This window comes from Neovison vison, chromosome 7 (genome assembly GCF_020171115.1).
Source record: "Neovison vison isolate M4711 chromosome 7, ASM_NN_V1, whole genome shotgun sequence".
Lineage (NCBI taxonomy): Eukaryota > Metazoa > Chordata > Mammalia > Carnivora > Mustelidae > Neogale > Neogale vison.
The window spans coordinates 119,295,991-119,320,848 of record NC_058097.1 but is presented as its reverse complement, the minus strand read 5'-3'; the positions used below and the strand labels follow the sequence as shown (position 1 = coordinate 119,320,848).

Genomic DNA, 24,858 nt, shown 5'->3' with positions numbered 1-24,858 from the left:
TTTGGGCAAGTCACTGAAACCTCTGCGTTTCTGTTTCTTCTCGGCAAAATGGGTGTAAAGTGGATTAGATGACGACTCACGTGTTCTCCAATTTGGTTCTAGAAGGAGGTTCTAGACAATACTGGAGCCTAGTATACACAATAAGTGTATAATATACACTATGTAAAACTCCAGTTGTGAGCTAAGAAATAACTAGTGACCAACAGTACAATTAAAAACTTAAAATTGGTATAATATATGGTATAAAGTACCATAGACATTAAAGTCTTTTCATTATTTAAGAGCTGATTAGATAATGAACAATTGCTAGATACAGAATCAAGCAGAAACATGGATATTTGAATTTGAATTGAATTGAAATTTGAATTTCAATTTTCATATAATTGCCTTTAAAGTTAAAAACCAAGAAATTATTCTGAGCCTCTCATTCTGTAAAAATCACATAGTGAGTTTAAGTAATCCCTTATTCCAAATGTGAGGACTCCAAACTAATGTTGCTTTACTGTAACCGAGGAGTCAGCAAACATTTCCAGCAAAGGACCAGACTGTAAATATATTTTAGGCTCACTCAACCCTGCCCTTACAAGTACAAGAACAGCCCATGTGTAAATGAATGGTTGTGACTACATTCCAATAAATCAGTAATTGTGGACACTGACATTTGAATTTCGTACTGTTTTTAAGTGTCATGAGTGTTTTTTCTTTTTTTCAACCATTTAAAAACCGTTAACACCATTCTTAGCTTGTGGGCTATACAAAAATGGGGAGTAAAGGATTTAGCAGATGGGCCCAAGTTTGCCATCCCCTGCTGTAATTACATACTTTGGGAAAGAATGTGATAATATAGGAAATCCGGAATTAGCAGAATACCCCTTTAGGATTTGCACTGGTTAGTTGATCGGTGTTTGTTTTGTTGTACTGTTTTCAATTAGAAATAATCGCGCCTCGGATAAACCTCATTGGCTACGATACTTGTTGTACTGTTTTCATCTACTATTTTCCTAAGGGTTTTCACCGCAAACCAGGGACCTCCCGGTCCTAGGGCAAGGGCATGCACTGGGTTTAAGCATAAGTAAGGCAAGCCTGACACCTTGAGGTCGCTCTGCAAGTGGCAGGTGCTCCCCTGGAAACTGACTAGCAAGGAGCATCTCCTGGGAAGTATGAATCCAGGAGGGGGCAGCCTTGCAGACTCCACTCAGCAGCGAACCAGCCAGCAGCTGTTGTTATTGTTGAAATGGGGCAGGATAAAGTCCACAGATCACTGTCTGACTTCTCTCTCCAAAGGCCTGTGTTTAGGGGCATTTCATACTACTGAAAAAATAAATAACTTCCAGAGCCTTCCCAACTGAGACCAGAGGGCTCCAAGGACATGCAAGACTTTCCCTGGTCTGGATAAGTCCCCGCCTGCAGTTATTAATACATTCTGTAGGAGAGAATGGGGTATGGAACACAACGGCACCATCCCTCTCCATTCAGAGGCTTACAAAGGAAAAAGAAGGGAAATGTGTAGGTCATAACTGCTACTGAAAATCGGGAGTTTTCCTCTGGGAGATGGTGATAAGGGGCTTTAAGAAGCAAAGGCCAGTGATGGAAAAGTTATAACAGGCTTGAAGTAAATAGGATTGCTCATTGCCTGTCCAGGTCAGACTCTCCCAGGACTATCATGCCGTTGTGCTGGGATGCAGTGCTTTGCTCATTTTTGGAAAAGGATTGTAGGTGCGGTTCTTTCCATATCCCTCTCTCCAGAAGTGTTTCCCCGAAACATCCGAGACTCAAGTTATTCATGTCTTGTAAATTGTCCAGGAAAAGCAATCCTACAGCTGCTAGTTCATCCTTGCATCTAACTGAAAGCCATTCTTCTGTGTTTCCCAGAAGGTAGACAGAGGGGACCCTTGGAGGGAATTTGGCAGGGTTTCCTCCCAGTTCTGTAGTCACAGAAGTATTTTTGCATTCGTGAGAGCCTCCTCTTTGGAGGTGACAAAGCGCTAAGGGTCTCACATGCATGTTGAATAGCCATCAGTTCATGGGCTAAAAAGCAAGAAGGATCTCAACCCTCAGTACTCCCAACACAGGCAGAGAACTGGGTAGCTGGGTATAGGGGAGCTGGCTAAGGACTTAAAGGTCCCAGTCCCTATGAATCTCCCGCACTGACAACTCAGAACAAGGGCAGAGAGGGGCGACTCTAAAGCCTATACCTAGAGAGAACAGGACACTGAATCAGATTCAGAGCTGTGCCATTAAGACGGGGGTGCCACGAACGACTGGGCTTTGTGGTCCTTCGTGGAGACTGTAGATCATGCCACTCCGCGCTCTCTCTGGGATGCAGTCCCCTATCGTCCTAGGAGGAGATGACAGGGTGGGACAGAAAGAATCAATTCTCACACATCTGCACCCACAGCTATGGGCAGTGCCGTGAGAGGGAGTTTGCCACCTTTCAGGAAGCCCCCCCCCCCCAGGGACCTGAGCAGCACTCAGATCAAGTGTTCCCCAACAGGCAGTTGCTGAAGATCTGCTGCCGTCCTAGGGAAACGCTCACCTTCCCTCTGGGAATTCCTCCAGATTCTGCTTTGCTACCAGCCACACGTCTGGTAATTAACCACTGTGCTGGGCTCTGCCCTGCAGCCGCTGGATAAAGCAAGTATCAGAGTCCTTGGTTGTGTTAACCTTGTGGTATTTTTTCTCAACGGCAGTGGTGGTGAAAATGTGGGTTTTCGTGGGGAGCAGGATTTTAGTATGACCTTTCCTACCTCCATCCTTTGCTTTACAATGAAAAGCTATGGAACCTCTCCGGAGACCCCTCTTCTACACATTGGATCCCCAACACCAGATCTAGGACAGTCAGATCCCCAGAGTGACTCTGCAGGGCTGGAACACTGTCTCTGGGGGCAGTGCAGAAGCCTCTTGGAGGCTGTTTTCTGGGCACTTGGCCTTAAAGGAGATAGCGACTGGGACCTCCCGAAGGACTCTGCCTGAAGAGCCAGTCCAGCATTGGAGGAGTTAATGTGGGACCGCGCGTAAAGGGAAGGGGAAAAAAGTTGGAGTTGACACTTGCGGAGGGGGGTGGGGGGAGCGAGTCTTGCTGACTCCTGATTGGTTTTACATTTCATCCAAAAATTTTTTTCTCTCCTCTCTCGCTCCCTCTTTTCAGTTTCTCTCTCTGATCCCAGGGGAGGGGAAACGGGAATAGTGAGAGATCAAAAATAAACCTCTTATGTCAAAGCCGGGAAGGAAGTATAAATACGAAGGGCTCGGCAGCCCACTCGGTGCTTCCCGGGGTGGGGAGGAGGCAGGAGGCGGCTGCGAGCGGATCGCGCGCGGGGCAGGGGCGGAGGACCGGCGCACGCGGACCGGGGCGCCAGTTGCTCGCGCTCGGCTCGGCGGGCGGGCGGGCGCGGGAGGAGCGGCCTGCGCCAGCCAGAGGGGCCGCTCGGGGACCGCCGCTGTCGCTGTCGCCGCCGTCGCCAGGCCCCCACGGGCAGAGTCGGCCAGCGAGCTGATTGATTTGCTTTTTCCTGGAGAGAGCGGCCGGGCTGCGCTCGCGCAGCCAACACCTGCCCGCGCCGGGCCGCCTTCTTCCCTCTCCCGCGCCGCAGCCGGAGCCCCCATGCCCCGCGCCGCCCCTCGGTGGCCGCCGCTCCTGCCGCTGCTGCTGCTCTTGCTGCTGCCGCCGCCGCCGCCGCTCGTCCGCGGCGCCCCGGCCCGGCCCGGCGCCCGGGGGCAGGCCTCGGAGCTGGTGGAGCCCACGCGGTTGCCGGGCAGCGCGGGCGAGCTCGCGTTCCACCTGTCCGCCTTCGGCAAGGGCTTCGTGCTGCGCCTGGAGCCCGACGCCAGCTTCCTGGCGCCCGAGTTCAAGATCGAGCGCCTCGGGGGCTCCGGCCCAGCGGCCGGGGGCGAGCAGGAGCTGCGCGACTGCTTCTTCTCTGGCACGGTGAATGGGGAGCCCGAGTCGCTGGCGGCTGTCAGCCTGTGCCGCGGGCTGAGCGGCTCCTTCCTGCTGGACGGCGAGGAGTTCACCATCCAGCCGCAGGGCTCAGGGGGCTCCCTGCGCCAGCCGCACCGCCTGCAGCGCTGGGGGCATGGGGCGCGCCGTGAGACCCCCGGGCTCGCCGCCTCTGAAGCCCACCCCCTCCCCGGAGGACCTGAGTGGGAGGTGAAGGGAGAGGATCAGAGGCAGGAGAGAGGAGACGAGGAGCGGGAGAGCGAAGAGGTGGAGGAGGAGGAGGAGGAGGAGGAAATGGAGGAGGAGGAGGAGGAAGGGGGCAAAGAAGAGGAGGCAGAAGGCGCCAGCGAGCTGCCACCACCCCTGGGGGCCACGAGTAGGACCAAGCGGTTTGTGTCTGAGGCTCGCTTCGTGGAAACGCTGCTGGTGGCCGATGCGTCCATGGCTGCCTTCTATGGAGCCGACCTACAGGTAGGACTCACTTTGCCTGGAGGCCCCCAGCCACCTCCTAGAGCCTCCCAAACCATCTCTTTACAGTTCCTCATCCTCCCAAGACCGACCCCAACAAGGTTCTTTCCTGAGAAAGTGCAAAAACTCTTTTCTTAACCTCTGACACTGGGCCACCTACAGACCCCGCCCCGCGGCCCTTGCAGTTTAGAGTGGAGGTCCTGGTGCTTCCTCCTTTGCTGCCCACCTTCACCCCTCGCATCCTGAATCTCCTTCAGCACTTGGCAAACTGAACTAAAGTGGGTTTTAAAGCGCGCCCCCTCCCCCAGGCACCTGCCTCTCCCAACAGAGATGATAACTGAACATTTGGGAAGAGCATCCACCCCACCCTCCATTTCTCAGCCCTCCACTGTGTCCAGACCTGAGAGGTTCCCAAGGATAGTCAGCTGGGACGGAAAGATGGGTCTATTTCATTCCCTTTGCAGACAGAACTGAGGTTGCCATAAGTAAAAGATATTGTTTGGAGGGAGTTGAACCTGGAAAGGGGCTGCCCAACTTCTGCGTGCCCAGCTGGTTCTGATCAAGGGGCATGGACTACCTTGCCAACCTGGCACTCGGCCCTGGCCCGAACTTGGCAGTGCCCGCATCAGCACAAAAAAGGGAGGGGAGCAGAATTTCTGCCTGGGGGCTCAGCCTGGGAAACTGAAGCTTCAGTGGAAAAGGGAGGGGAGAAGGGAGTGGGGATATGAGCTCTTTCAGTTAATGTTCCTTGGTCCTCCCCAGCGGCTCTCAGCCCAGACACAGCTTTCTCCTGAGCTTGGGCAGGAAAACTGAATTCAGGGGACAACTCCTGTAGCCAAACTAGCCGTCAGAGAGGTGCAGCCTTGGCAGGAGAAGTCTATGTCAGCCCATGTCCCAACTCCTTCCCCAAGAACCTGGTGAAGTACAAGAGTTCGGGGAGAGAGTTGTGCTTTCTCTTCCCCTGGGGAGCACAAAACCAGAGGTGTGCTAGGTAGAGAACACCTGATCTGCCCAGAGTTCGGAGATGCTTGCCCCAGGGTTCCTGGCCATTGCTGCAGCTCAGTTAATGCCTTTTCCATAATGGCAATTTTGGCCAGTAGCCCTCTTCTAGGTTCAGCCTATGCCTGACTGTTGGGGGTTACTGAGTGCTTCTGCATCAGTGGTACAGAACAATCTAGAAGATGCATGCCATCTTTATCCATCTGCAATCCCTGGGAAATGCATCTAGATGGAAGGCTGGGAAGAGCTGGGGGTGAGAGGTCCATGGACTGCTTCCCTGGCTCCTGTAGGAGCAGGCCCCTTTGCACACTGTTGTAGTAGTCGCTTCTCCCAGAGCACCGTTAAGGCAGCTTTGAGCCATCAGTGCAGTCTTCCCAATGGGCTTCGAGACTATGAGGATTGAATATCCGCTTCCCTGACTACCCTGAGAGCGGGGGAGGCACCAGCTGACTCCTCTGACTCCTTTTCCCCAAGCAAGTCCTCAAGAGGGTGGCTAGCAGGGCTTCTCCCATCACAGGTTAGGACGACCACACCTGGCTACTAGGTGGCTCTACCAGAGAGAGGCTGAGAGTAGAATCATTGCAAACCCAGAGCTGAGATGCTTGAGCCCGTCCCTATGCAGGAACCAGGTTCTGACTTTGGCCTGAGAACCAGGAGATAGGAAAGACAACAAGAACACAAAGAAGCATCAGAAAATGTAATGACTGTTCAGACTTTAGAGCCAAAATGTTTTCTCTAGTGCTTTGCTACCGTCTAGCTGTCTCAGCCCACCATCACCTAGTAACTTAAGATACTGAGTATTTACCTCAAGGATGTACTTGGCTGAGCTGGGTCTTCCCCAGGTTCTCTTCACATAGACACCCAGGAGCGTGCCCAGATTTCTGGCTGGATGACAGGGGCAGCTTATCCCATCCCCTCCCCCTCCACATACACCATTTCTGGGCCATTCACAGACCCACACCTTGCACCCAGCCAGCCTACGTAGGTCAGAAGAGCACATCAGGCCCCTGTGTAGGCTGAGGTCCTTTCCCTAGGGTACCAACTTCCGGGTCTTACACCCAAAGGAAAAGTGCTCTCGGCTGGACCAGCTCCATCACCCCCGCCTTGGTCTCATTATGTCACAGCCCATTTACACCCTTGCTGTCACCAAGCTGGGATGCGGCAGGGGCTGAGGGACGGCTGCTCCTATGACCTCCCACTGACCCCTCTGCTTTGACTGCTCACCCGCTGTGGAGATGCCACAGAATAGACTTGAACTTCTTAGCTCGGTCCCTTGACCTTCCTAAACAGGTCCATGAGCTCAGTCAAGACAAGAATGAATGTCAAGTTCTAGTTCCCCAAGACCTTCCCTGCCCAGACCCGTCTCCCTGAAATAGAATCCAGTTCTTTATTCTTCAGGGAGTCTCCTGGAGACTTCATTGACACGGATGGAAGGCAATTTGGGGATGTCTTAGCAACTTGAGGTATACAGTAAGGATGAAGAGAATTTACCCCCTGGAGGGTGCATTTTCTCATCTGTGAAGCCAGACCCAGGTCATCAGGATTAATGCAGGCATCAGTGAGGATACTTCATGATGAGTCTTCTAGAAAGTTCATCACTCAGTGGGGAAGCCATTCTCTGAGAGCATTCAGTTTGTACAATGGTTTGCATGCATCACCTCAGCAGAAATACCTCTGAGAGAGGCAGAGGAGGAAGGTAGAGCTCACAGGGAATCTGTGACTTTCTCAAAGTCACACAGCTGGTAAGCGGCAGGGCTGGGTCATGACCCCAGTCTCCTGAATCTGGGGGCAGTGCTCTTTATTATTGTACCATGAGGTTTCTTTAGCGGAAGGAGGGCCTGTGACTGTGGCTCAGCTTACCCCCTACACTTGTCTATATTATGGGAATGGGTCGCGGAATCCAGCAGTCCAAAGATGCCCAGCCAAAGTGGGAGGCCCTATCCTGGGAAGAAACCACCTTCAAGGCCAACAGAAAGAATTAGCCATGCTCCAGGCTGGTCACACTGTGAAGCGACAATGAAGTTTTCCAGAACTCGGCACACTTGAGTTCACTTAATCCCTTGACAGAAGGGGCCCCTGCCGCCCACCTTCTTATCTGGTTTCAGAGTTAATGAGCTCAGACAAAGGGGGCTTTCTGAAAGGAGGGACCACCTCAGAAGACGCCATTAACTCTGTCTGCATCCGGCTGCTGCCGATTGTTGCCTGGACAAACGTGCCCCGGGGAAAGCAGTGTGTGGTGGGCAGAGCCGCGCCTCACGCTCAGACTAGAACTCCGACCCGCCAGTGTATCACCGGCCAGCCGAGCTCTACATCCTCTGCTGAGCAGAGGGTCCAGGGAGGGGCACTCCTCATCCCCAGAGGAAACCATAGTTTTCCCAAGATGTCAGGCTACCCGTAAGTGATTTCAGGAGAGGGTTAAATCCCAGCCATTCCTTCTCCCCCTTACCCATAACCTCTGGAAAAATGTCTTCCACAAGCCCTAATACTAAAGTGATCACAGATCCCAGCACAGTCTCCATTTAGGCCTCTTCTGGCATGATTAGTAATAGCGTCGTCTTCACTCGCAAAAGCATCCTGGTTTGGAAAATAACCAAAGCACACACGTGCCCCAATTGCTCTGTAGCTACCTACATCTTCAAGGGGGAGAGACATGTCCACGTGGGAACTGTGTTCCCCTCCTAGCAAGCGAACGAGTCTTTTATGTGTCTTTTGTCTGCTCCAGTCAGAATGAGTAACAATAGGAAGTCTTTCCCAAAGAAAGTGCCTTAATATTCAAAGGTCTTTGATTGACCACTTCTGCCTCCGCAGGTATAGACAATGCCAGGGGTAGGCTTGCTTGCTGGCCTGCTTTGGGTTTGTTTTGGCTATGCTGTGGCTGTCCTTGTAGCAGTGAGGAGAGGAGGCAGTCAGTGGGGTGATGAAGAACATATACTTTGAAGGATCATCGATATAGCGGAGTGTCCCCGAACAAGTTACTAATTTCTCTGGACCTTGATTTCCTCCCCAGAAAAATAGGAACAGTTATACCAATGTCCCAGCATTGCCTGGAGGATACAATAAAACACGGAAAGCACCTGACCCAGTGCCTGGCACATAGTAGGTGCTCAACAAAGCGTAGCTAATCCTGAAGTTGCCTTTGGTGATTTGTCAGGGTAGGATGTTTGTGTTTGTCAGGGTAGGATGTGCCTTCGCAGTCAGTCCACTGCCACGTCAGCTCTGCTGTCCCACGCGGCAGGGAGGCCTTCCTTTTCAGCTTGCTCTGCTCAGAGTGTTTAAGCTTGACTCCTTGTGCTAAGTGTGTGTGGTTTGGGAGAGGTGACATTGCCCCCTGCTGTTTTGAGAACAAGGAGAGATGAAGGACATCAGTGCAGGACCCTCTCTTTTCTCCAACTGCCTCTTTACTCTTCTTTGCTTCTTCACCACCTCCTCAGCAGTCTTGGGCCCCAGAGAGACCCCCCAGTAGGAAAAGTAGGGCACCAGTGGCTGAGGTCAGAGAGTTTCCATGATGCTGCTCTTCCTCTCCTTGCCTCTCCCAGGAGTGCTGCAAGAAGCAGTGACGGAACCACGGTATGAAGAGCAAATAAGCAAAGCATAGGGATGACCTTCTGAGTACAGGAGCTGCTGGAAATGCATTTGGCCCAGGGCCAGACTTCTAGACTCCCACAGCAGTTGGCTTTGGCTGCCATGGGAGCTCTGGGGGAGGAATGTCCTGAGTTGTATCACAAAGAATCAAAGAGGCTGTGACCCAGCCCAGCTGCCTAGGCCATTTCTTTCTCTTCTTCAGGTTGTAGGGGCACCAATGAAGAAGGACACTGCCTAAAATAATATCATGCCTTTTCTTAATGAGAATCAGGAGCATGAGGTCCCCAAGTCATTCAAGAGCAGGGTTGTTTGACCACCCCTGGCCAGGTTGGTCATGGGCTCCCACCTGCCTGAGATGGTTCTTGGAGGCTGTCTGCCATGGTGGGTGCCATCTTGTTCCCCCAGTCCACTAGGGGTGCCATCTCGTTCACATTCTTCAGCAAGCAGCCCACACCTCAATGGTGCACAAAGAAGAATAAATAGGCACCAGGTGAGGGAGTGAGCCACCTGACCTTCTCCTTGACTGGCTCCTGAGCCCTCTCTCCATGGAATTCTAAGTCAGGCTTGGCCTTTTGGCCCAGGATACTGGCCAAGACTCATAGGCTCTCAGACCCTCAGCTACTGCCCCCACCGTGTCCTTCCCCTAGGGATCTATAAGATGCTCTGCAAATATCAGGCATCCCTGCCATGGTTTCCCAGAGGAGCTAACAGTGGGGATGGTAGTACCTCCCACCTCCAAAATCTCAGTAAGGCAAGACAAAAGGGGAGGTGAGTAGAACCAGGATTGGGGATTTTAACAGAAACACTGGGACTGTGTAGTCCTTGCAGTTTTCTTGCAATGAAAATTGTCTTCTGAAATAGCACCCAGAGGACATCCAAATACTCCCAACTCTAACCCACTTCCTTGATGGGAAATGGCTCTGAAGCCCACTCACCTGATAGTTATTTAGTGTCTAGAGGATGCTCTGAGCTACCTGACCTGCAGAGGAGACTCCCTGAAATTCTGAGTGTCAGGAAGCCTCCCCTGATGCTTCACCTCTTCCTTTGCACAGAAATTGACACCCTTTGTGGCACTGGGGTGCATGGTCCCCACTCAGCCACGTTGCCCCAGAACCTCAGTCTGATCTGGTCACTTGAGAACGCTGAGCCCTCTTAAACCCAAACCTTCCAGGACTGATGCTCTTGTGTTAACATCTTCTTGGTAAAACATCATCTCCCCAATTCTGAGATTGTGAAACTGAGACTCAAAGTGAAGAGATCTTGTGCGGAGAGTTGCAGGTTAGCTCTGAAGACATTTCAGGGCTTGGTCCCTGGCCCATCAGACTCAACCTCTCCCAGGGCAAGAGAGAGGAGACTCTGTCTGCCCCCTGGGAACAGCGAAGGCCTGGCCAGGAAGCAGCCTCAGCAAGCTCCCACTCCTCAGCCCTCACCCCCAGTTGCATAATGATGTGATTGCTTTTCTCTCTCAGGAATCCAGCTCCAGGAGCAAGCGCCAAGTTTCAGCTTTGCTGATAAGATGTTTACATCAGCCTAAACATAGCGAGAGTGCTTGACACGCTAAGAAACCTGCCAACCCCTGTTTGTAGGGCTTACAAAATACCTGGCTTGTTGCCCGTGAGGTGAACAGACAGATCCCATTCACAAATAATAGGATTCGTCTGGAACTCCCACACGTGGCCTCAACCGACGGAGTGTCCCTCTTTAGCCTTTCACCCTCTTTGCCCCTCCTTCCACTCCTACCTTCCAGACCACAGGAGGGAAAAAAGAAAGGCTTACGGGAGATGGTGCCCTAGGGAACGGGGAGCACGGCAAATGAATGGCAGCTCGGTTGGCCACACTCCCGGCTGAAGGCATGCGTGCCTCTGCCCCTTTCTCTTCTGCAAAACAATCCAAGAGGACTCACTTCTACAGGTCCCTGAGGCAGGAGAGTGAGCTCCATCTGGCCGCCTCCAAAGCCTTGGGAGCAGTTGGCAGGCCTAGGATAGGACAGAGGCCAAGCAATGATGTGAACTCCTTCAGCTGGCCTGGGCAAAACTGGAAGCAGGTGTGATCCTCAGCGCCTGGCTCTCATTAAGCCCACTGCCTCCTCTCAAGCCCCTGGCAGAAAGGAAGAAACCTTTCGTGGTTGTCCAGAAACCCAGCAGTCAAGCACTGGGAAACTTCATTTGAAGCGTGTAGGCCTCAGAGACAGACGTGCCTGGGCTGGTGTCCTGGCTTTCAGAGCTGTGTGACCTTAGACAGCTTATTTAACTCATGTGAACCTCTCTACTCCCTCATTTATAAAACCGGGATGACAATGCCTACTTCACAGAGTGAGCGTGCCCATTTAATGAGGTGTGGGTCTGGTGACAGGGGCAGGCTTGCCGTGAGTGGTGCCTGTTGGAATGATTTCAGGCTAACAGGGCCCATCCTGAAGAGGAGAAGTTTCCCCAGCAGGCACAGGAAGAGGCTCCACTGGCTTCTAAGGGACCCATTCTGCTAACCCTGAACACTCCAGTAATTGCTTCTGGGCTGAGAACAGAGAGGGGATGGGGATACTTGGCAGGGAGGCGCTGGGTGTTCAAGTTAAAGCAGAATAATGAGTACAGTCCCATGGGACCTTCTGGTGATGCTAGAAATGTCCTGTCTGCTCAGTTTAATACAGAAGCCTTGACCTATAGGTGGCTACTGATGTACTTGAAACGTGGCCAGTGTGGTGGAGGCACTGTAATTTTAATTTTATTGAATTTTAACTAACTCCGTTTTACACAGCCACATGTGGCTGGTCAAGACATTAAAGGCACAGGCTTTGGAGCCCAGCCATCTGGGTTCTGATGTTGGCTTTGCACTATTAGCTCTGTGATCTTGGGCCACTTACTGAGCCTCCAATTTTCTTATATGTAAAATGAAAAGAAATCAGGCCAGGACCTCTGGGGTTTTGTGAGTCTTCTGCAAATGGCGTATATCCAGTGCCCAGCACAGAGCCTGGCACACTGAGGGGCGGTGGCAGCAGGCAGAAGGCCATGGGCTGGGAGATTGAACCCTTCCCTCCCCCTGCTCCCTCTTCTCCAACAGAACCACATCCTGACGCTGATGTCCGTGGCGGCCCGTATCTACAAGCACCCCAGCATTAAAAACGCCATCCACCTCATGGTGGTAAAAGTGCTGATTGTGGAGGATGAAAAGTGGGGCCCGGAAGTGTCTGACAATGGGGGGCTCACCCTGCGCAACTTCTGCAGCTGGCAGCGGCGTTTCAACCAGCCCAGTGACCGGCACCCAGAACACTTCGACACGGCCATTCTGCTCACCAGACAGGTCCGTGGGCTGGCTCCAGAGAGCCCAGGCAGGAAGGGAGGCGGGATGGGCGGATCAAAGGGAGGACCACAGGGCCTGCCCAAACATGGGAAATGTCTCCCTGCTGGCCCCAGCTGGACGCCAGGAGCCTCGTGTGTGGAATGATGAGGGGGAGGTCATGAGGACAAGTGTGAGGTATTTGCAAGGGAAGGAGAAGAATCTCGTAAGGGCTCTTTTCCAAAAGTTTGTGACCAGCTGTCTGCTGAGGTCATAGCAAGAGGAAATGGACTCAAACTGCCCAGGCAAAAATCTGGAGTTGGAATGAAGAGAGGAGGTCCACCACAATGATTGTTAAACACAGAGGCAAGAAACTGGGGGTCACCCTCGAGATTTCTCCAAACAAGGAGGCTTGTCCTCCTAGCTGTGCAATTGAAACAGATAGCTTCCTGAAGACTGGAAAATCTAATAACATGTGCCAAGCCCTGTTGATGCCTTCAGTCCTCACAACAAGCCCACGCAGGCCCATTTTACAACGGAGGAAACTGAGGCACAGATTGCCCCCACCCCCACAGTGGTGGCACCCATATAGTCAGGCCTAGGCAGTCTTGCTGCAGGGTCAGGACTCTTCAGAACTATGCTATCCTGACTCCCAGACCAAGCTAGCCCTAGGACACACCAACTCTAGGACACAAAGTTGCAGCCAGCCGGCCGTAGGACGCACCAAGGTAGAAAAAGAAATAGAGGGTGCCTGGGTGGCTCAGTGGGTTAAGCCTCTGCCTTCAGCTGAGGTCATGATCTCAGGGTCCTGGGATCGAGTTCCGAACTGGGTTCTTTGCTCAGCAGGGAGCCTGCTTCTCTCTCTCTCTCTCTCTCTCGCTCTCTGCCTGCCTCTCTGCCTACTTGTGATCTCTCTCTGTCAAAGAAATAAATAAAATCTATTTAAAAAGAAGAAGAAGAAGTAGACTTCCTCACATGAGTGGCCTTTGCAAAGAAATAGGGCCTTCAGCTTAAAAATTTTCCTTTAGGGGCACCTGGGTGGTACAGTCGGTTCAACGTCTGACTCTTGATTTCCGCTCGGGTCATGGTCATGGGGTTGTGAAACCAAGCCCTGTGTCAGGCTCTGTGCTGGGCATGGAGTCTGCTTGAGATGCTCTCTCTCCCCTGCCTTGTGTCTCTCCCCTGCCTTCTGTCCCTTCCCCTCCCTCTCTCTACCCTTCTCTTTTAAAAAAAAAGATTTCCTTCAACTCAGGAGGAGCAGAAATAGGAAGATTTCCTATTGTATGTCTGTTGTCACACCCTCACTCTCTCCACCAAGCAGAACTTCTGTGGGAAGGAGGGGATGTGTGACACCCTGGGTGTGGCGGACATTGGCACAATCTGCGACCCCAACAAGAGCTGCTCTGTGATCGAGGATGAGGGGCTCCAGGCAGCCTACACCCTGGCCCACGAGCTCGGTAAGACTTCCCATGCCAAGCTGACTAGACTGTATTCTGTCCAAGGGAAGAGCCTCTTTCAAATCCAGGCCAGCCCAGGGGCTAAGGAAGAGGCAGCTCTCACACTTGACCAGGTTCCACTCAGAGTTTTGACAGAGTGATTATATGCAAATAGGTACTGTGCTTTCTCCATTTCCACCCTGAACTGAGGCCAAAATATTAAAATAGGGTCTTGGACCATCATCAGGTGTCACCAGGGAAAGGCCAAAATGAAATAAACACTCGGGTAAAGTTGTGATGCTTTGCCCAAGCGAAGCAGTAACGGTAAGAATTCTGGGAAGATCAATTGCAAAGAGCGCCATGTGAGGGAGTGACTCATTGAGGACAAGGACAGGCTGAGGCAGAAAACAAAGGGATATCAAGGTTCCCAGGTTTTCTGCAAGAGAAAAGCCCAGAGTGAAGCCCAAACCAAAAATCTTTAAGGAATAAGGACATGGCCGCCCCTGTGAGGAGCTGGTGACCAGTTGTCCCCTGAGACGCCCTCTTTGGTCAGCGGAGAGAGAGGGGTCAGAGAGAGGGAGAGGGGCACTGGGCCATGGGGGGAGCCCTTGGGGTGGGACAGGGCGAGCAGGAGGGCAGTGGACACTGGCTAGGGTGGGCTTTGGGTTTCTCTCCCCTGCAGGGCACGTCCTCAGCATGCCGCATGATGACTCCAAACCCTGTGCACGGCTCTTTGGGCCCATGGGTAAACACCACATGATGGCACCCCTCTTCGTCCACCTGAACAAGACGCTGCCCTGGTCTCCCTGCAGTGCCATGTACCTCACAGAGCTCCTGGACGGGGGACACGGTAGGTGTCCCTCAGCTTCTCTTTGCTTCTTTTTCATCAGCTGCTGGTGTTTGGGGTCTGCCCTGCCTGCCCCGGTGATTGCTGGAGTGCTATTGGCACCTAGGCACTTTCTGGCTGAGCTCTTTCACAGAGCCGTAGAGACGATTCAGGTAGAACCGACATCAGAGAGGTGTTCCTCACCCCGCCTCGTGTGCCACTGGCAGGCTTACCATCCCCGCCAAGCATAGTCTTCCTTGCCCTGTCTTCCAGCAGCCAGCGTGCTGAGCTAAGTTAGATGAAATCCCAGAGCAAGTGGAATTAGTCTGAGAAGGTTTGTCTGGAGGTTTGAAGGAATGGAAGGATGCTGTACGGAGGAGAAAAGAAACCATCGGGGCTGGAGAGATAGATTGTGCAGTAGCTCAGAAATGGCAAAGAGGCAGGGAACAGGTCAGTAGGAGTGCAAGGATAGGGAGTACAGGTGGGTGACGTGCTGGGTTAAAACCATTTGGCTTACTCAGTACAGCAGTGGAAACACAACTTACCCTTGGTTGTTCTCATCGAAGGAGACAGGGACACCTAAGATACAAAACTAGTAGATTATCAAAACATCAGTCCTTAGGCTTTATTTTGCATGCCATGGTTTCTGAGAGCACATATGCGCCCCCAATTATACGTGCTGTAGACCAGTATTGCAGTTACAATCCCTAGGTGCACACTGCATGTATGTAGAATGCTCTGGATAACCAAAAACATTCAATCCTAATAAAATTGTACTTAACTGACAGTCAAAAATTGGATAAGCTCATCTAGATGATTGAGTGCTGACCGTTGTTAGGTTATGATCAAAGAAACTATGATGGCTAGGCCTTACACCCCATCAGTAGGGATGTAAGTGTAACGTGGGAGACCATGGGGGAGCTGAGAGGAGGAAACCCCTGCTCATCATTCTTGTTCCTCTGCTTACCTCCATTTCTCAGGAGACTGTCTCCTGGATGCCCCCACCTCGGCCCTGCCCCTCCCGTCAGATCTGCCAGGCCGCAAGGCCCTCTATGAGCTGGACCAGCAGTGCAAGCAGATCTTCGGCCTGGGTTTCCGCCACTGCCCCAACACCTCAGCACAGGACGTCTGCGCCCAGCTCTGGTGCCACATGGATGGCGCCGAGCCCCTTTGCCACACGAAGAACGGCAGTCTGCCATGGGCGGATGGGACGCCCTGTGGGCCTCGGCACCTCTGCTGGGATGGCAGCTGTCTGCCTGAGGAGGAAGTGGACAGGCCCAAGGTGAGGGACGGCCACTGGGGGGTGTGGGAGGAAAGAGAAGGGAGGGCTATTTTCCAGGAGGAAACCACACTGGAGAGCCATGACTGAAGAGACTTTGGACCAGGCTGCAACTATGACTTCTGAGTAAAATCATTCCTCTTTTAACAAATAAAGCAAAGCTTATTTAGCCAAACTCAAGAGAAGACCTTTGAGGCCGGACTCGGGGCAAATGGATGATGCCGCTTGTGCTCAGGGCATTCTGGGAACTCCCCCTTTGGAACTGTTTTGGAGTTTTCTTGAAGGTTTATGAGGGTAGGAGATAGGCATGAAGCCTTCCGGCACAAAGACCCGATTGTGGCCATTCAGTAAAGGGAGTCCATTATGAATTCCATTAGAAACAAACAGAGGGATGGCAGAAGAGGAACATTCGATCAAGAGCTGAGGGAAAAGTATTCCTAGCCCACCCCTGTCGGAGCTGCATTCGTATTCAGAGGTCAGGAGAATGAGACGGTGAGCCTTCCGTACTCCGGAGGAGAGAGGGAATCAGAGCTGTCTCTGGCCAGCCAGAGACAACTTGGCCTAGGACAAAGTAAACTTACAAGAAAAACCAAGGCAACATCAGTGAGAGTTTTTTAAATGATTCGCTTCTTTGCCCTGCTCTTAATACTTGCAAACTGTGAGGCCGAGCACATTTCTCTTACTGCGAGTCACTGAGCCCTGCCTATGAGACAGCATCCGCTGAGTTTCACGGCCTGGTCTGGGCCCAGCCCTGAATCACCAGGGTGGCCTGAGCACTCACTCTCCAGAGCGCTGTCCTCAGCAGCATGTCCTTTACTCTGAGGCTCAGCATCCGGCTTGGCTCAGGTAAGCCCCACTCTGGCTAAGCTTGATCCAGGCCAGCGGTTACAGATCCATTCTCAGCCTCTTCTCATCCTCCCCATCCAGATACTGAGCTTCTCTTCTCTGTACTGAATCTTTCTACCCCCTCCCTCCCCAAAGCACGTGCTTCACACATTACTGAGAGTAGGGGAGGAGGTCTGTCCAACATTCCCCAGCGCCGGAGCCAAGCTCAATTCAGGGAGAGTTTGACATGGAATGATCATGGGACGATGTTTATCGTCTATTTTTAAGGGCAAAGAACAGATCATAGAGCACTATACATGTGACAGAATCATAACTATGTACAATTAAAACATCACATCTTTATGATTATTCAGAGCAAAAGTGTGAGAGATTATTGACGAAAATCCCATCAGTGGTTTTACTGAGGTAGTGGGTTTTTTTTAAGTTTTCTTTTTTATATTTTTCTGTATTTTTCATTTTTTATATAAGCAGGTATTACTTTTGTTATTTCTTACAAGTATTTCCCTTTCTAAAACTCAGAAGCAATCAAGGGCAAAGGTTTGTTCTCATAGGTTGATTGTAAGGATGGAAGCAACTCTGATGATTTCCCAGGCATTATCCTACCATTGGAACTGGGAGCCGGTAGACCAATAGCAACAGCTCCCAGCAATTATTCCTTTAAATAAGGACTTCTCAACTTCAGCACCAGAGACATTTGGGGTCACATAAGTGCTGGTTGTAGGAGACTGTCTTCTTCATTGTTAGGCGTTCATTGTCAGATGCTCATTCTTGGGCATTCATTGTTGGAATCTCATTGTTAGAATCTCATTGTTGGATGCTCCTTGTTGGAAGTTCCTTGTTGGATGTTCCCTGTTGGATGTTCATTGTTGAATGTTCATTGTTGGAAGTTCCTTGTTGGATGTTCCCTGTTGGATGTTCATTGTTGGATGTTCCCTGTTGGATATTCATTGTTGGACGCACATTACTGGATGCTTGTGGTAGGCCGTTCATTGTTGAATGCTTAGCAGCACCCCAACCTCTACCTGCTAAAGGCCAGCAACATACACCCTCCCCAACTGTGACAACCAAAGTGTCTCAAACATTGCCAGATGTCCCCAAAAGGATAAAAATGGCCCTGATGGAGAACTGCTGCATTAGACCCAACTTTATTTCTATAAAATGTTGTTTCATTCAACAACTAATACCAAGCACCTCACTAATGGCAAGGCCCTGTTTTTAGGCACTGGGGAGTTAGCAGTGAACAAGTCCAGCACATCCTCTGTGTTCAAGAGGCCAATCTCCAAGTAAGCCACACAGTCACTAAAAAATGACTAAGGCAGTTTACCGAACAACACCCACCAGGATGAGCATAACTAGATGAGGAGGTCAGGGCCATGGCCCCTTGTTACACTGAGAGCTGAGGCCTCCCCACCTCTGCTCCTGACTCAGTGTGGCCTTGTGTGTTGCAGGCTGTGGTGGATGGAGGCTGGGCCCCATGGGGACCCTGGGGAGAATGCTCCCGGACCTGTGGAGGAGGAGTTCAATTTTCACACCGTGAGTGCAAGGACCCTGAGCCTCAGAACGGAGGAAGATACTGCCTGGGTCGGAGAGCCAAGTATCAGTCATGCCACACAGAAGAATGCCCCCCTGACGGTAATCAGATCTGACAGCCACTACTGTTGTCACTGTAGCAGATCCCCAGACAGGAAGTAGGGTGGGTCTCCCGGGATGCAGAGCTTTCCTGGGAGCCAGACATAAAGAGACCCTGAAAGGCACCAAGTTTTAGGACAAACCCTAATGGCCCCAACTCTCATTGTGCTGGGAGAGTGTAGCAAAGCCAAGGAAAGAGATTGCCCTGATCTTCCAAGATGTGGAAATCAAGGATGTCATTCCCAACCAAACTTATTCAGGGGGTTGGGAGGAGCTCTGCAGAGAGGCTAACGTCTCAGATAATAATCCTTCTGGAGGCATCTGAACCCTCGTCTGTGTGCAGAATAGAAGTGTTTTCCAAAGCAAGTGTCAGAGCCAAACCTCCACTGTCTTTCTAGCCAACATTCAGCCCAGGGTGGAGGGAGCGTTTCTGAATCTGATTCTAATGCACATTCCTGCTGAGAAGAGTTGCCCATCTTCCCTTGAGGCCGTGGCAACTGCCTGATGGAAGCTTACTAGGGAGCAGCACTGCCTCTACCTCCCCTTGACATACATTCCTACCCCCCTAGTACCCACGAGAGAGCACACACATTAACTCAGAGGCAGCAGGGGTAGCAGCAAAACTGGTGAGAGGGAATCATTAGCAGTTTTTCCCCACCATCCCATCCAACTCCCCTTTGTGCAACTCCAGGAAATATTGGCAGACAGCAAAAGACAAGCAGAGTTTTAAGAGAGATGCATCCAAGTGCAAAGACACACTGACATTGGGTTGGTGTCTAATGAGGAAATCTGTAGGCTTTGCAGTTTTGCAAGACGGGAAGGATCTGCAGTGGCATGCGGCTCTAGAAACTTTGCCCTGGAATCATGAGAGTTTGCCTGGCATATACAGTGGAGAGAGGGAGAGAGAGACGAAGGGGAGGGATGAAGATAAGGCACAAGGTAGACGTTGTGATTTCAGTTACCCCAGGATCAGCCTCTCCATCAATAAGTAGTTTTTAGTGCCTCTCGTGTGGCTCAAACTATAATGGATGTTGCAAATAACTTTGTAAAAAAGCACAAAGCATGCTCCTTTTCCTCAGAGAACTTGCAGGCTACTTAGATATCCATATGCCTTTTACAAAGCAAATAAAGCCTAAAGCTCTGAGGCTTGGGCCGCCTCTTATGCAGAATCCAGAGCAAGGAAAAGCCTGGGCTAGCCAGAAGCTTCACAGGGAGTCAAGGCTGTGCAGGGCCTGGAGGCTGGAGATGGTGATTGGGTGTGGGAGGACACATGCCCACGTGGAGAGAGGAGGTTGTGAGGGCTAGCATTCACTCGGCTGGAGTCAAGCAGCCCACTAACATTTCAAGGCTGCACAGCAAAGATCTGGGAAAGCTGAAATGGTCTCTGGAGGTTCCCTGGGCCAGCTGTCCCGTCACGTCACCTGGGAACCTTGTTGAAACACAGAGGCCCGGACCCCACAGATGCATTGAATCAGACTCTCAGGAGGAAGGTAGGGCCATCTGTGTTTTGAAAAGTCTCCATAGGCCATGCAGAGATACAGCTAGGATAGAGAATCTCAGTAGTAAGAGCAGCTTTAATTTCAGGATCTGGGGGTGTGGGGAACATTTCTTACTTCTGACAGACTGTTCTGGAAGCAGCATGAAGCAGGATGGGAGAGGAAGCTGGGTACTAGGTCTCACAGGAAACCAAGAGGCCTGGGCTTGAGGAAGGTGGACTCAGATGGTGAGAGTGGGAAGGAGACACTTAAAATCACAGATTGTCACAAATAGTGTGTAGGACAGGAGGACAGGTTGGAAATAGTCGATCTAGATACTCAAGTGTTAAGCGGATACCAGATGCCCGTCTCACACCAAAATGTGGCAGTATCCCCAAAAGAAAACTAAACCAGTTCATGGAGGAACCATTTGGGGTTGGGCTTTTTTCTGAGCTGGAGGTAATTGCACCGCTACCCGTGGAGGTCCCCCAGAGACATCTGGAATTACAGCAGGTGAGCTGTAATAGGGGCAAGGTCAGAGCTAGAGATGTTGATCTGACAGTCTTTGGCCACACGTTCCTAGGCACCAAGGAAGTCAAAATAGAGCATGATTAGCAGGGCCCAAAAATACGCTCCACGGATTGTTCAAGCTTACTGATTGTCCCCTGTTCCTAAGTGTATTCATCTATAAGACAGCATTGGTATCTTCCCCAAATAGAAAGGATATCTGTCGCAGAAAGCCCAGCTGGAGGCTGGAGGCTCCTTTCCAGGCCACATAGACCTAGGTCGAACATGTCTAGGAACGTTGGGCCCAGATGACACTGAACCTATGTCCTGGGATTGGATCAAAACCAGGAGGAAGGAAGGGGCCGTGAATCCTGGCATTTCTGCTGCTGGGTCCTCCCTGCTTCAGCAAGGTATGTCAACGTCATACCGTGTCTTCCTCTTCGCAGGGAAAAGCTTCAGGGAGCAGCAGTGTGAGAAGTATAATGCCTACAATTACACTGACATGGATGGGAACCTCCTACAGTGGGTCCCCAAGTATGCAGGGGTGTCCCCCCGGGACCGCTGCAAGTTGTTCTGCCGAGCCCGGGGAAGGAGTGAATTCAAAGTGTTTGAGGCCAAGGTGAGAATCTTTCTGGAGCTCAGAACCACGGGTGAGGAGGAAGGCCCCCTGCTCCGACCCCACCTATGGGCTGCCTCTGTACACACCACGCCCTCTGTTACCTTCCACTTCCCTGCTGCAGGTGATCGATGGCACCCTGTGTGGACCAGAGACTCTGGCCATCTGCGTCCGTGGCCAGTGTGTCAAGGCTGGCTGTGACCACGTGGTGGACTCGCCTAGAAAGCTGGACAAATGTGGGGTGTGTGGGGGCAAAGGCAATTCATGCAGGAAGGTGTCTGGTTCCCTCAACCCCTCCAGGTGAGTCTCACCCATAGTTCTGTGCGTAGGTTCTACAAGAGTAGAATAGGCTTCAGCATCACACTGGCCTTAATATGAATTGTGGCAGCTACTTACTACCCATGTGGGCCTGAGCTGTAGTTTCTCTGTAAAGCACTGGGAGTCCCCTCTATCTCAGAATCACCATAATAAGTCATGAGATGGGCGGAACACTTGGCTCAAGGTCTGCCCCGTAGAGCGGATGGGGCACAGGGCAGCCAGAGGCCCTAAGGATAGGGGTGTGTCAGCTCTGAGTCAACTGGCCATAGAGCTCTGCTGAGTAACCTGGGCCCTTGCCAGAAAATGGCACTTCTGGGCCTGTTTTGGGAAGGACACCCCACCCTACACCAGTGAGTCCCATCCTTTTTGCAGGTGGATCATTCAAAAAGGGGGTCTGAAGAAGGGGGTCTTGGTGGCCTTGCTTTCATGAATCTGAGAACTCTGGATGCTTTTGTGGACCTTAATGCCATATGTTCATGAAATTCCTAATATTGAAGAGCTTTCACTTCTTTTTTTCTTAAGTGTTTTCATTTCTATGGCCTCATTTGATTCCTAAAATAAATCTATCAGGTGGCCAATACTCTTATACCCAATTTACAGATGAAGAAACCAAGGCCACAAAAAGATCACATGACTGAGGTCATACTGATAGTTAATGACAGCCAGGAGCAGAGCCCAGGTGTCTTAATTCCTGCCATGGCATACGATTCCCAGAGAGGAAGGGCCACGGCATAAGTTATGTGGCCATGCTGTGTCCCTCTTGGTCTCTCTCCATCTCTCACCTCGTCCAGCTAGGAGAACAGAACAGCAGACAACGTGGCAGGCCTCAAAGTTAAACTCAAGGGATATAGAAAAAAGAAGCATGTGGTGTGGGATATTCAGATCCTGGGTCTGTTAGCCGGCTTTCTCATAGGCGTTAGACATATGGGGCTGCGGATCCTTTCAAAGCTGCCCTAGATTCAGCAGCTAGCCCGAGTGGGCTGAAGGCAAGACTAACAGAGAACCAACTGCCTGTCCTCAATCTTCTTTGCTTTCCTCCCAGCCTTTGTAACCCAAACACTTCGCCCCAGAAGAGAAGAATAAAAACTAAGGTTTCTCCATCCCACGTAAAGTCCTAGAGCTATAGTAGAGCTGACACACAGAGGAAGGCAACTAGAAGCAACTTTTCTCACTCTGGCTCCTGACCTGGGGCCCTATGGACCAAATACTAGGGGCTGATAGGCTCTAAGAGGTAGAGAGAGATGTCGGTTCTGGTCGGATTCTGGGACTGCTGTGTGGAGCAGATTTTTCTGCATAGGTTTGAACTCTGGGTATGCAGGGGGCCAAGCGAAGGTTTAGGGCCCTGCGGGGAGCTAAGCAGGATTGAGATCTCACTTGAGCCAAGAGCTGCCAGCTTCGGCAGCACCCAGACAGCTTGGCAAGCCCTTCTGGGATGTCTGGATGCTGATATCCAGATTCACACATCCAAAGTGCGAACATTTGAAGCAGAGCCACCAAGCAAAGCAAAAACCCTTGAAAATCCCAATGTGCAAAACATTCTTGTTGGTCTCCACTGTAGTTATGAGGAACTTTGGGGCAACTACTTGATGCTTTGCTAATGCTCTATGACCTCAGCACGCTAACTTGCTGAGGCGCTAGGCTGGGTCCTCAGGGTGTCTTTCTGTTCCTATCATAGTTATGGCTACAATGACATTGTGACCATCCCGGCTGGTGCCACTAACATTGATGTGAAACAACGGAGCCACCCAGGGGTCCAGAACGATGGCAACTACCTGGCGCTGAAGACGGCCGATGGGCAGTACCTGCTTAATGGAAACCTGGCCATCTCTGCCATAGAGCAGGACATCTTGGTGAAGGGGACCATCCTTAAATACAGCGGTTCCATTGCCACCCTGGAGCGGCTACAGAGCTTCCGGCCCCTGCCCGAGCCTCTGACCGTGCAGCTCCTGACTGTCCCTGGTGAGGTCTTTCCCCCCAAAGTCAAGTATACCTTCTTTGTTCCTAATGACGTGAACTTCAGTACACAGAACAGCAAGGAGAGAGCGACCACCAACGTCATCCAGCCCCTGCTCAACGCACAGTGGGTCCTGGGGGACTGGTCTGAGTGCTCCAGCAGTTGTGGAGCCGGCTGGCAGCGGCGGACCGTGGAGTGCCGGGACCCCAGCGGCCAGGCCTCCACCACCTGCAGTGAAGCTCTGAAGCCTGAGGATGCCAAGCCCTGTGGAAGCCAGCCCTGCCCGCTGTGATCCTGGGCAGGGTGGGGGGATGGTCTCGTGCTCATGGACTCGGGGTGCTGGAGCACAGACCAGGGTACCCACTGCAGGGACCCTACTTGTGGAGGTGGCATGGTCTACCCAGGCCTGTCATTGCCACAGCCCCTCCATGTGGCATGAATTCCTAATGGGGAGACGAGGATGCAGACGATAGATCCTAAAGTCTACTATCTGGCGGGTTGGACCTAGTGTGGGTTCGGGTAGAGGGTATAGGTTAAAAGGTAAAAAATACGCTTATTGACCCAAACAGGAGACTCAGCCTGTTTGCAAAGGACTAGCAGAGTCAAATGAAAAAAAAGTTTTCCTATTTGGTTTCCCCGATAAATAATCTACCTCAGAGGGGAAAAACCTTAGTAAAAGAGAAGTGCAGAGTGGGGAGGATAATGATGAATGTCAAAGCGCCCTAGCTGTGCCCCCAAACGGTGTTTAGAAGTGACCGTGACTGTCCTCGGCATTCAGCTCCATGGCCGGAGGGGCTGCAGAGCTGCAGGACTGTGGCGAGCCGCGGGTTCTCAGGCCTCCACCTGCAGGCGTGGATCCATTTCAAGTATTTATGCAAATGTGTCTCTGAACTAAAGTGTGATCTTGTGCCAAGGCAGTGGTCTGAGCTGGTTCAATGTTTCTTTGGAAAGGGCCAAGGACCCAAAGCCCAAGGACGGGGCCTAACACTCGGTCAGCTAACCTCGAACACGCCCAGGGAAGCTGGCCTCTGGCCTCAGGCTCTCAGGCCTCCCTCCTGCTGAATCTGGTTCCCTCCGGCAACTCTTCATTATAATCTACACCGGTGGTTCCCCAACTCCAATGGGCATTAGAATCATCTATAGGGATTCTTAAAATACAGATTGTTGGGCCTTACACCAAGAGTTTCCGAGTCAAAAAAAAAAAAAAAAAATTGAGTCAGTGGGTCAGGAGCTGGGGGGCGGGGTTTCTGAGAATCTGCATCTCTAGCAAGTTCCATGGTAATGTGGAGCCTGTTGGTTTAAGAACCACAGCTCTAGGGGAAATGTCCGACTTGGAGGTGGCAGTGGCAGTGAGATGCCTCTGGGCTCATTATTCTCGAGGAAGACTATCCCATCCCCTCTGCAAACGCCCCATCCTCCCTTTAATATACCGACCAGCTAGAGATACCAGATTCTCCTAGGACTTGAGGAATGCTGAAATGTTTCTGAGCACCATCATCCCAACAACCTCAGCCCCTTCTCTCCACGTCAGACTTTATCCCCACCTCGCAACTCTTCTGACCCCAACACTTGCAATGGCCCCACTCAACTTTTTCTTTCTTTTTTTCTTTTTTGAGAGAGAATGCGCTTACACATGTGCGTGTGTGAAAAGGGGGAGGAGGGAGAGGGCAGAGGAAGGAGCAGAGGGAGAGGGAGAGAGAATCTTAAGCAGAC

General features: G+C 51.6%; 1 protein-coding gene across 1 annotated transcript; it reads left to right on the top strand.

The window, feature by feature from the left end:
• Window positions 1-4,206: 4,206 nt before the first annotated feature.
• Window positions 4,207-24,319, top strand: ADAMTS8 (ADAM metallopeptidase with thrombospondin type 1 motif 8). Its single transcript, XM_044258215.1, has 9 exons — window positions 4,207-4,411; window positions 12,044-12,283; window positions 13,581-13,716; window positions 14,378-14,545; window positions 15,502-15,803; window positions 18,095-18,278; window positions 20,704-20,876; window positions 20,998-21,173; window positions 22,867-24,319. The coding sequence occupies exons 1-9, from the start codon at window positions 4,235-4,237 to the stop codon at window positions 23,435-23,437; spliced, it is 2,127 nt and encodes a 708-aa protein (XP_044114150.1). The 5' UTR covers window positions 4,207-4,234; the 3' UTR covers window positions 23,438-24,319.
• The last annotated feature ends 539 nt before the right edge of the window (window positions 24,320-24,858 follow it).

Bases quoted from the DNA above. Each gene is read 5' to 3' on its own strand.
- ADAMTS8 (XM_044258215.1), top strand. From the start codon at position 4,235: ATGGAGGAGGAGGAGGAGGAAGGGGGCAAAGAAGAGGAGGCAGAAGGC. The intron at 15,804-18,094 runs GTGAGGGACGGC...TGTGTGTTGCAG, and splicing joins AGGAAGTGGACAGGCCCAAG to GCTGTGGTGGATGGAGGCTG. The intron at 20,877-20,997 runs GTGAGAATCTTT...TCCCTGCTGCAG, and splicing joins TCAAAGTGTTTGAGGCCAAG to GTGATCGATGGCACCCTGTG.